At 39.5% G+C, this 12,500-nt stretch overlaps 1 protein-coding gene across 1 annotated transcript in view; it reads right to left on the bottom strand.

Moving 5' to 3' along the window:
• The window catches only part of nlk2 (nemo-like kinase, type 2), a 94,078-nt gene that overhangs the window by 49,489 nt on the left and 32,089 nt on the right, over positions 1 to 12,500 (bottom strand). The window contains exons 2-3 of the mRNA XM_026934778.3: positions 1,343 to 1,472; positions 430 to 485 (exon numbers count right to left, since the gene is read on the bottom strand). Coding sequence (XP_026790579.2) covers positions 430 to 485; positions 1,343 to 1,472 — 186 coding nt within the window. The remainder of the gene's footprint in view (positions 1 to 429; positions 486 to 1,342; positions 1,473 to 12,500) is intronic.

The following is a 12,500-nucleotide window of genomic DNA, read 5'->3' as shown; positions in this document are numbered from 1 at the left end:
AAAATACACAGACTCAAACACCTCCAGTAAAATTTACACTCTCACGTACAGACAAAATGGATAGAAATACTCCGTAAAAAATTGTAATCGTTGGAAAATTGGTGTGGTATAAGAGGAATAAAACACTTCGGGACATCCTGTTATAGCAAAATAATCAATTTCAAGGTGGCAGCAATAAGAGCGCTTCTTCACACCGTCACTGATTATTTTCCCAGGAAAGCACGCCCTCAATCCGCACTGAGAACAGGGATAAGTACTCACGTTTTGCTGTTGTTGTTCTCTCGAACATTCGATCAGTAAATTAAACCTACACTGATACTGCACAAAATGCAAAGAAAAAACAGTGAGGTCTTACTGAACACCACACTGAACACCACCCAGGAAATAACCTGCTCACTGCTCACTGCTCACTGCGCCTGCTTAGGATACATTTCCTCAAAGTAGTCAATGTGAGGAGGCTGCAGGATGTCCAGAGCTGACAGGACCTGAGAGAGAGAGAGAGAGAGAGAGAGAGAGAGAGAGAGAGAGAGAACAAGTCCACAGGGTCAATGGCAGTGACGACAATGAGCACAGACACTGATACTAACCTTCACATGACATCAGCCTGGCCGAGATCACACACCACCAACAAGCACACTCAGCTACCAGCAACCGAGACAAAGAAAGAAAGAAAGAAAGAAAGAAGGAATGAAAACATGATGTGCAAGCAAGCAAGCATGAAAGAAAGAAAGAGAACAAGACATGCCAAAACAAAAGAAAGAAAGAAAGAAAGAAATGCAAGCAAGCAAGAAAGAAAAAGAAAGAAAGAAAGAAAGAGAACAAGACATGCCAAAACAAAAGAAAGAAAGAAAGAAATGCAAGCAAGAAATGCAAGCAAGAAATGCAAGCAAGCAAGAAAGAAAGAAAGAAAGAAATGCAAGAAAGAAATGCAAGAAAGAAAGAAAGAAAGAAAGAAAGAAATGCAAGCAAGCAAGAAAGAAAAAGAAAGAAAGAAAGAAAGAAAGAGAAAGAAATGCAAGCAAGAAATGCAAGCAAGCAAGAAAGAAAGAAAGAAATGCAAGCAAGAAAAGCAAGCAAGCAAGAAAGAAAGAAAGAAAGAAAGAAAGGAAGGAAGAAATGCAAGCAAGCAAGCAAGCAAGAAAGAAAGAAAGAAAGAAAGAAAGAAAAAGAAATGCAAGCAAGCAAGAAAGAAAACCAGATGTGCAAGCAAGAAAGAAAACCAGACATGCCAAAACAAAAGAAAGAAAGAAAGAAAGAAAGAAAGAAAAAGAAAGAAAGACACTAACAGACAGACGGCACATATTTTTTACTTTTCCGTCACTGAGCGTCTGAGTGAACTCACGTTGTCGTGCTTGAAGAAGCAGAGCATTTTCAGCTCGCGGAAGACCCTCTTACAGGAGACGAGGTTCTGGAAGACGTTGGGCATCTTTTTGAGGGCCACACGTTTACCGTCCCGGGGGTCAGTCACAGACCTGAGTGAGAAGAGAAGAACAGAGAGACGAGTACGGTGAGAAACTGAGAGCACGCGAGGGCCAATTCTTCAACCCCACATGGCCTTCAGTGCTCTCTTCAGCCATGTCTGATGTTCATTTTATTATCAGTCAGTCTGATGCGCCGTCAGAGCACTAAAAGCCCAACACACTGCTGCTGAACGTTAAAAAATAGATTTATCATCTCTCTGCTTCGCTCACGTCTCTGACAAGGAACTCAAAGGTCAGCACAAACGAGACTTCTCCTTTGATTCCTTTTTTTTTTTTGCTACTGAGGCACTGATCCAATTCTGAGAGCTGGAGGGGTTTTTTTTTATTTATTTATTTTTTACATCATTCAATTTTTCTAATGTGTGTACAAGCAGAGATGTGTGGGGCCCAAGCACCCTTCACAAATATAAAAACAAAAACTTGCCATGTTAACAAATCCGACGTTTTTGTGCGAGTTCGCTGCTGGTTGCCATGGTTTCCTAGTGCCTGGCAAAAATAACGTACACACCTAGCTACAGAACCAGATGTCTTCCCACATTTAATGAAAATTATGGAGGAAAAAAGTCAAAAACAGTCGCTGTGACAAAAAAAATAGGCACTATTTAGGTATTCTGCCCTCTTTAAGTCCACAGTGAGGAAAAAAAGAATATCATTTATTCTCATTAGTGGTCACCGCATCGCGTTGTGTCTTATTTGCATACAATTAAACTCTGTTAAACTTGCCCCGCCCACTCCATGCCCCGCCCACCTCATGCCCCACTCCACAGACACTTGCTCTACCCTTTTTTTTAGATTTGCCGTAAATCTAAAGCGTTCATTGAAAGTGAACGACTTGCGAAAGCTCAGTTGTGTTGGTCTGCGATGTTGTAGATGCAATCGCAGGTTTAGTTTAAAAAAAAGTTCACGTTAAATGACAGGCAGCAGATAATCTTGTTTAAAATAAAGACGGTACATCGGGCCAATCATACAGAAAACCAAATCCCAACAGATGCTACTTTCATAACAATCAGGACACTGTGACACTCCGTGGTAAATCCTCAGAAGGCTAATATTTGGAGCGTGTAGCGTCACGTCCCAGCGCACCTCATCACAGGCGTTATGGAACATCACAAGCTACAAACAATCCTCAGGTTCCTTCCTGCTGCTAATCTGAGACTCCAGCTGGGAGCCGTGGTGAGCAGTGAGGTCCTGGATCCAGCGCGATGCCACACAACCGACAGCTCTGCACCGGCTCCACGCTAACAGCAACTCCGACAACATCAGCTGTCTGATATTTTACATCAGCACACATGAGACTGCGAGGCTGAGAAAGCTGTCCACGAGGAAGCCGGAATCAAAGCTGCAGAAATAACAGCTTTAGTGACGACAAGAAGTCATCAAAGTGGGATGTTAGAGAGCTGAAAGAAGAAAAACTAATTATACCAGAGCATGGATGTAGCCATCACTGGTTTTTTTTTCACTTTTCTTTTTTTCCTTTTGTTTTCTCTTCTTATTTCACTGTGTTTTTGAAAGCTAAAGGGCCACGCAGAACACTGCAAAACTAAAATCGTAAGTGAAAACATCTGAAATACTGAACAATCAGATAATCAGATTATTTTTATTATTAGCTTTAATATTAATAGCCAATAATTAAGAGTGATAACATTATTTTAAACAATTTCTAGGCAAACAAACAAACAAAAAATTGTCTTATTCCATTTGCAAATAATTTTAATTATTTCAAGCGATAAACACTCAAATGCAGTGGCTTGCAAAAGTATTCAACCCCCCGGAATTGATCATTTTTCTGAATAACAAAAGACAAAATACAAATATTCCTCCCGTCAATATTTTCACTGCAAACTCGAGTTCTCTTACAATGAAATTATTAGTCAGCAAGTAGGCTATTTCAAAGAAAATCAAATACTGAAAAATGCTGTTTGCATAAGTATTCATCCCCCCAGGTTCCAGAAGCTCCATATGGAAGATACTGTCTTAACGAGGACACAACAGACTTATAACTGACCTTCACCTGTGAAATATTAAAACAGATCCCATTTCCTGAACAAAAAAAACACCTCAGTTAAACTGTCAACAAAGACACTGTCAGTGTGAAGGAAAGGAGTGAAAATGAAGACTTCCTTAGATGGAGAATTTTAAGACCGTTAAAGTAAGGTAATAGAGTTTCATAACTTAGGAATCGAGTGTAAAATTATATCTAAAAGGTTGGACATAGCAGTATTGTTGGATCAATAGTGAGGAAATGGAAGCTACTTCACGCCACTCACGCACCACTTAGATAAGCACTACCTCAAAACTCGGCACAAAAACAAGACAGAGACTGGTGAGGGAAGCCACAGTGAGGCCAACAGTTACTCTGAAGGAGTTAAAGAGGACAGTGGCTGAGAGTGGAGTGAAGGTGCACCACACAAACACTGCAAGAGCTCTACATAATTGAGCATGAGGGTGACCCAGTGAAGGTGTGGTTTTTTAGTGTGTAGAGACCAAGATCGAGATATTTGTTCGAGATGAGTTTCAAAGAACTATATGTGGCACAAACCTAACACAGGCCACACCTCAATTAAAGCCTTGCCTACAGTGAAACACGGTGGTGGCAGCATCATGCTCTGGGGACGCTTTTCATCCCCTGAACCTGGGCTTCTTGTCAAAATTGCAGGGAGAATGGAAGGAGCAAAAATACAGAGGGATATTATGAAAGAACCTGCTTCAGGCTGTTGGAAAAAAAAAAAAAAAGTCAAGTTCTGAATCCCATTGAGAATCTGTGGCACTGTTTGAAAACTGCAGTCAATAAACAACATCCGACCAACCTGAAGAACCTGGAGCAAAACTGTCCGGAAGACTGAGTGAAAAATCACGATGTCCAAAGCTGGTAGGAACTTAGACTTAAACAGACTTAAAGCTGTTACTGCGGCAAAAGGTGGCTCTACCAAGTACTAGTCTGAAGGGGTTGAATACTTACTCACAGTTTTATTGTTTGTTTAAAGACCTGATGACAAATAATGAATTTCACTTTGTAAATTTAATTTGAGAGGATATTGGTTTGCAATAAAAACACTGGCTGGAAAAATCAAAGTGTCAGTTGTAGATCCAGACGAATCAGCTGACTTAAGGAGGTTGAATACTTTTGCAAAGCACTGTATCATATTAAATAAATTAGCCTATATTTAAGATGTTTTCACTTAAGACGGATGGATGAATGGATGGTTGGACTGACTGACTGACTGAGCCGCATGAGCAACACGTGATCATAATTTTGGTAGCCTGAACCCAGGTCCCCCTTCCTACAGACCCCAGCGCTAATCCAGCAGGGATCTAATCCGGCTAATGGAGCAGAGTGATAATCTGGAGGGAATAATCCAGGTGCTGGATTAAGCTACTTTATGCTCGTATCTAAAACCTTCTGAAGGTCAGAGAAGCTTTTGAGTGAAACAGAAGCATCAGAATGTTTCATCCACTGACCTGTTGCGAGTTGTCAGTAGAGACGGGCGATTATATCGCGTTTATTATCACAATATTTTACAAATTTTGGACAGAATCAGAACTTCAGGGTTGCCACTATGCCATAATTGTAATAGCGACATTCATGTAAAGTACTGTACCTGAAAAAATATTTATTCGATTCGTTATATTTAAGACGTCTGAAAAATATTATTCATAATGTTTTAAGTAACATTTAAGACAAATACAAAATAGATTTTTTATATGTTGAATGTTTCAAAGCTAATGATTAAAACTGTTCACCTATGATGTGTGTTTTAGTTGCTTTGGGTCCTGGTGTTTATGGTGCATGTTTCATACACAGACTAAGCAGCCTATGAACCTTACAAATATTGTATAATGTACCTTATAATTCTTTGCATTTCTTGGATAAATTCCATCCAAGTGACATTAGAATACAATTCATATTCCTAATCACTTTATATGTCTCACATAAGAATACATCATAAGTTATGTATACACATTATACATCAGCATGTAACTCTTTAAATTAAGACTTCAAAGTATTGAAAGTTAGCTAGTGATTTACTGCCACACAGGAGTACCAAGCAAGTATTTATACCTTATCACACATTTGAAAAACTGAAATAAAAACTAAATTAAAATAAAAGATTACATAAAATGAAAAGCAAGAAGAAATACAATCAAATAATAAAAAAAACATAAAATAAAATAAAAAATAAACACATACAATAAATAACAGAAAAAAAAGCAAAATTAATAAATAATAATTATTTTTTTTAAATATATGACGGCCAGTCAAATGAAAAGCTTTTTTTCCCCACTTTGGACTCTTTATTATTAGTTTTTTTTTTGTTCAAGTTTTTTTCTTCAATGCAAGTGTTCCAGATTCCTTTAGAAAAAAAAATCAATTCAGTTCTACCATATGTCACACTTTGAATTTTTTTTTTTTTTTTTAAATTTGATTCACCCTCATAAAATGAAATAATTTGTGCTTTTTTTTAAAAAAAAAAATAGAGAAATTGCTAAGAAATTGCCCTGCTGTAGCGGCTGGTGTGAATACACATTAGGGGCAGTTATTTGAGCAGCTCTTTTTCCACATCCTGTCTAAAAACAAGTGTTAAAGCAGTTGAAACGCTGTCCTCTGCATCCTCTCAGCCTTCTACTTCCCGTTTACCACCTTGTTTAATGCTAAACGCCTGCGAACAGCTGAAATCCTTCTGAGTTCTTCTCAAAAACACTTCATGTGAAGGAACATGTTTGGTGATCACTGATCCACGAGAAGGTGATACTGAGCTGTTTATTCAATCTACTGGCAAAACATTGATTGGGTTCCATAAATAATTAACCATGAACGTCTTGAGGGGTTTCAGCAGGACACACACACACACACACACACACACGAACAGAGTCTGGTGGATTGAGATGAGCTGGATTAGACCGCACGGAGAGGGGGAGGAGACAGAGAGAGATAGAGCAGATCTCAGCAGGAATGTCTTCGGTCTATCCCTCAGCCAGTGCGAGGGAGGAAGGGAGTGGATGCCCTGTAATTAAACTCATTAAAGCCATGACACCAGCAGAACTATCGACAACTCGGCCACGTGACGACGGCTTTCCTCAAGAGTCTTCTCTCAACACCACGATGAAAACATCTCACTCACTCTCAGAGTTTAATCATCAGCCTACTAAAAATCCAAAAACTGATTGTTCAACCACTTTGAAAGTTCTGTTCTCCCCTTGTCAAACCTCTCGATTAAAGCTCAAGGATCTGTTTATTGGAAGAACATTTGCTTTGACTCATTCAGCAGAGAAAGCAGACTGTATTCTTGTGAAGGCTAATGCACTTCAGTGTAAAACACGAGGTCGTATGAATCATACCTCTCCGAGCCGCGCTTGCCTTTTACATCTGAGTGAATATTAAGGGCAAGCGCTTGTGAAACAGTAAGCAATCAAAATTTCTGACGCAAACACAGCTTTACAGGTATTTATAACGTGCTGCGTTTTTCCAAACATGCACCCAGAATGCTACATAACTTAAAAACAAACACGTCTAAACGCTGGTCCATCACTGCGTATAATCCTCATTCATAAATTGACCAATAATCTTTTCATAAAGTTGTACAGCGTGCAAACCGAACTAAAAGTTTCAGTAACACTGATTTTCTTTGCACTCATGTGCGTATGCTGATAAATACCATGTCAAAATTACCCGTAAAAATTCCCAAGAGTGTTCATGTCACAGCGGATTTACATTTAACCACGCCCACAAAAGTCCATAAAAGGTAAAGCTCGAAAAAATGGAAATTACAAAATGGCGACCAAACAGTGAAAGAACACGTCATAATCACTAAATTGTCCAGTAATGCAGCTCAGCCACTGCAGCGCATCGGCTAGCACGTACACACACTAACACTTTTTCTTTTTTTAAGGCCAAACATTCTTTCACTCTTGCCATTAAAAACACATGATGCCCAAAATGTAACGTTCTGTCGAATCAATAGATTTAGTAAAAATTTACGTTTAGACTTTCGAAAGTCATTATTCAATTAATTAATTAACAGTTAACAGTCTACTTCACAGCAACAGTTTAATAACAAATACCCCAAAAGACTTTATATTCACTAAATATGCTCACTACTTAGGGTTTAACATAATCGTGCTTTTCTGTAAGTGTTATTTTTGGCAACAGCAAAGTCATTTTCTACGAAAAGGCATTTCTACGATACGCGATATGTATCATGATATATAGGCTTGCTTACAATTTCCCAGAAATACAGTAGTGTTGCGTTAAAAAAACCAAGTTAAAAATAATATTTGTATTATTAATAAACACATTTAAAAATAAAGTATCGCTATTTTTTATATTTAAAAAATAACATTTTTATTTTTAAAAATGTTAAAAACAACAAAGAGAAAAATGTTTTGTTTTTTGTAAAAATTATGTACACATTTTTAACATCACATCATCTACATTCAGTCAGTTTGCAATTATTTAAAAATAAAAACAGGCAAAAAAACCTAATAAATACATATACGATAATCTGTCATATCAATATTATACCGCCCTAGATTGTAGCGTATGTTACGTTCAGCTAATACAATACTAGCTAGCTAGAACTAGCCAAACTGATAATGTCCCATTAAAGACACTAAAATTAACTACTATTATTGCTTTTATTAAGTGTATGAAGTGTAATAAATGCGCTTATCACTAATAAATAGATCCACTTGATTAGGAAGGAGCTGGTCTGCGCTCACACTTAACCCCTTCCTGATCAGCTGTTAAATTTCAGTATAATGTGTATACTAGACGTCACACACATCTTGTGCACTAAGCTGCAACGGCACATTTTTTCCCACCCGTGGTGAGGAAACCTTAGCGTGATGAGCCACAAAGCTGCTGAAGGCTGCTGCTGGAGCTGGTGCTAAAGAAAGCAGGAGTGTTGGAGGTGTCTTGGCGCTGCTTTTCATGCCACTGGCTTGCAGCACACTGACTCACACCTCGCTGTGGGGAATAGAAGAGAAAACTTTTTGCCGGGCTCAGCCAAAGCTCAGGAAGCTCCGAGTGTAGGACGATCATGTGCAAACGAGCGAGCGAGTGAAAATCCTCGGGTTCTCCTGTCATGACTACGGCTCATGCTGTTCACAGGAGATAGCCTCTTCTCCTGTGCCTCGAAGCACATCGATTGTTCCTGGCTAAATCTGTAACCTGCATCACAGACAGACTGTCCAGACTCGCTCGAATCAATACGGCACGAATTCGCTAAGAACAGCGTGTCGACCAAAAAAATCCAGCGTGAACTAGGCTGAGTTGAGCTTAGTCACTTTATTCTCGGGATTTAAAGCTCGTCTTGTGATCAAGCGTCTCGCTCCAGGCTCTCAGATACGTCACGTTTTTGTGAGCCGAGCAATCAGTTTGCTCCTCTCATTAATATTTCACCATCTATTACTGATACCGAGAGACAAAAGCCAGCCTGAAGCCTCAACGCTCTTATTTTTGGAAAATTCGGAAGCGAACACAGCATTTTCAAAAGTATAATTTATGAGCCGGTGAACAGGAATGAAGGAAGGAAAGGTCACTTCACCGTGTTATATATTGATAGAGCACCTCTCTGAGCTGGCTGTGATAGCCGTATACGAGAGCTTATCAAACGGCGCTTATCAAACTGAAGCGTCCTGCCTCTCAGATGTAAGATATACACGCCTGACTTCATAACTATATCTTATTACAGCACATTAACCTTTGTGAGGCAGGTAGGAAGCCTAATGACTGCTCAGTGACTGCACACACTAGGCCTGTGCATGGTGATGGTTAACCCGGTTACCACGGTTACCATGGTAACAGCTCCCAGTGACGGGAAAAACTTATTCACAGCCATTTTTTTTTTTTCAATGCATTGACTTATGTCCCACAAATCATAGCAAGACCCTAAAATTTCCACATGTGATCATTATGAGATTATTTTCTTTCTAATGAAGAGAAGAAACAGACTCACTGATGTTATTCACAACAGATTGGCTGTTGGATTAGATTAGATTATTATTACAAGTCAGGAGGTTAGATGGAATTGGTGGAAGGAGATTCGAGTTCAGGTGAACTTTGGCTGAACTTCGGAAAGAGTGACTGAGGGCGAGTCTCGTTCTTGTTTCTATAAATAACTAAAATAAGGAAACGGCGTATTCCCGCCTCACGACCGATGTTCTTGGGATAGACCTGGCTTCATTTGTTTTGGATTGCATAATTTCTGATTAAATTCATTTATTGAAATAATTAATGATTTAAACTTGACCCCATAATCCATTCATCGAAATCTTTTTGACTGACCTGAGGTTCACCTTTATGAGTGTCCTTATACATAAAATTTACACAAACTCACATTTTTCCAAACGAAGTCTTTCCACGAATACCATGAAATTATGAATACGAATAAATTTGTTCATATTCAGGTCGATAAATGAGGCCTGATATAATGGAGCTCCAGGACAAAATTAAAGAAGAGAAAAACATCAAGCACCGATCTTACGATGGCTGAATGAACACGAGGTAATTAGTAAAGTGTGTCATTTTATTTCAGTTTTTTTCCCACAGATATTATCCAGGTATCACGGTTCACACAGCACAGTCCTCGGAGCGCTGGGTAAAATCTAATGATGCCCAGTGTGTGCTGTGTTTCAGCCGTCACGGGGGATGAACATAAAGAGAATTACAGAGAATCCGACTCTTTGATAGAGAGGCATGGGAGAACACAGTGGCTGCAGTGTTTCTGACTCCTCTTTCCCATTCGCTTTGATTCGTCTAATTAATCCAGACCGGCTCGGCTCCCGTCCCTCCTCAGCATCAGAGCCAGGTTTAAATAAACTTGCTTCTGGTCAGCTAGTGCACTGTGTTTAACCTCTGATCGCTTCACCACCGAGCGGTGCAAAACAGGTCAATCACAGCCCTTACTCATTGTTAGCACCGACCTGGTTAAACATGCCGATTGTGTCAGAATCATCCTCGGGGTGAGGAGCATGTTTGGATTAGCGAGGCACGGATTAGCATACGCCTGCATAATGAATCTGAAAGGCAGCGCGTCTTGGGGTAAGATCTGGAGTCCCCTCACGTCTTGCCTGACACACTTTCAGTAGCTCTTTGAACAAGGAGCCAGTGTGAGATGCCTCACCTCCTCACGCAGACAGACGAACACCAGCAAAACAGAAACCTTGAACCCTTTACAGAGCAAGTCCCGAAAAATCAGATTTACGATCATCCGCAAATTTACCTGATCGAACAGGAAGAGTTGATCTACACGCTTCTTTGGTTATTTCAGTGGATCTAAAAAGTTAATGATGTGTTTTTAGAAAAATAAACATGTGCCACAAGCACTTTTCCAACAATCAGCCAGAGACAGCACAGCATTCTGAAAGATCTGTATCTGTTTTTTTTTTAAACACCATTTTCTCCCAATTTCTCCCATTTGCAAAAACACCCGCTAGCTAGCGCTCTCCTATCACACGACAGCTACCGGGTGGGACTAGTGAAGGCTAACACTACATACAGACTAGCAAGCGACAAAGCAACAGCTCATTTTCTGTGTATGTTTGCAACACCAAGCTGCAACTTTAGTTCGACGGTGCGACTTGTATGCAAATTACCTGTGATGCAGCAAAGCGACAAATCCATACAACTGTCTCGAACAGTTCCTCGGACCAATCCTACGGCACGTGTCATCCAACGTTTCTTCATTTCGCCACTCACAACTTTAGTCCCTACTCGCAATTCGTTTCCATTTACAAGAATCGGTGGTTTCATCTTCTCATATCATATTTCATTAAATGCCTACAGAGATATTACGAAGAAAAATAAAGACTGGAAAGAAGTAGCAGAGATCATCGGTGCGTCTGGTGAAAGTACATTGCTAGTACAGTTAGCTTGCTTTGCTAGTCTGCCAATGACGTTAGTGCAAAGCCGAGCATGTAACGTAAATCGAAAAGCTAATTTTCACACTGATTAGTGTGTTGTTAAATTTGTGTTTAATTAGTTAGGTTTAGAAGTTATCCATATAGCACACTGAAACAAAAAACAAACAAAATGAAAAACTGTACAAGCCACGCCCACATGAGACAAGAGTAACGGTAGCTACAAGCCCACAAGTGACTACAAGCGAAATGAGACTTAAATCTTTTCTGAACTGCTGTCTTGCTAACTGCCCTCTTCCGCATACATGAGTTCATAGTCGCCTTTATATCATGATGCATATTGTTCATCGCAGAAATGTCTTCAGGGATTTATGATATCATATATACGTTATATTGCGTTTTATTATTATACTGTACACATGGAGGTACTGTACACGTCTATTCCCTGATGTGACATGAACAGGGAGAGGAAGTTGTTCGATCTTTCCCATAATCCTCAGCTCTGTAACAAGGCTTCAGACCCGAAGACTTCCACCAATCATTTACAAGGTGACTGTAGATTTGGGTCGTTGACCTAGTTACGTGTAAAACGAAACGTGCTACATCTTACACGGACTTGCCCTCAGCGGTATGTGTTAAATAAAGGGAAAGCGGAGATGTTAGGAAGCTCACCTTTTTCACAAGGGAAGATCACTGCCAATGATTCTGGCTCTGTGACTCCCACTCTCCCATCTAATCTGTCCATAAAGCAGATTATAAAGATAAATTTAGTGACAGTCGCAGAGTATTACATGGATGCGAGTGGTCAGAGTCTGACCCAGTCATAAACCTCGAAATAACCCGAGATACTGAAGTGCTCCAACATCATACTGTAAAATGAAGCATGCTGAAAAGATTAGCCTCCGCATGTGATCAGATAGGAATCTCTTTTGGATTGGCTTCAGACTGTTTACTCTACACCAAATGAGGTGTATACATGAATGTTGTTTATTCTGATCGAGCTCTTAGTCTGATTATTAACAGATTCACACCATGTGACCTTCTTGGCAAATCAGATTTGGCTCATCAGCCAAAAAGTGCATCGTAATATCCTTTAATGTGGCGAGAATTAAAAATAAATGTTTTAAAGAAAAACATGAGCAGCTTGTAAAGTATATAATT

This window comes from Pangasianodon hypophthalmus, chromosome 14 (genome assembly GCF_027358585.1).
Source record: "Pangasianodon hypophthalmus isolate fPanHyp1 chromosome 14, fPanHyp1.pri, whole genome shotgun sequence".
Lineage (NCBI taxonomy): Eukaryota > Metazoa > Chordata > Actinopteri > Siluriformes > Pangasiidae > Pangasianodon > Pangasianodon hypophthalmus.
Note: the sequence above shows the minus strand (reverse complement) of the source record. Positions and strands in the feature narration are given on the sequence as shown.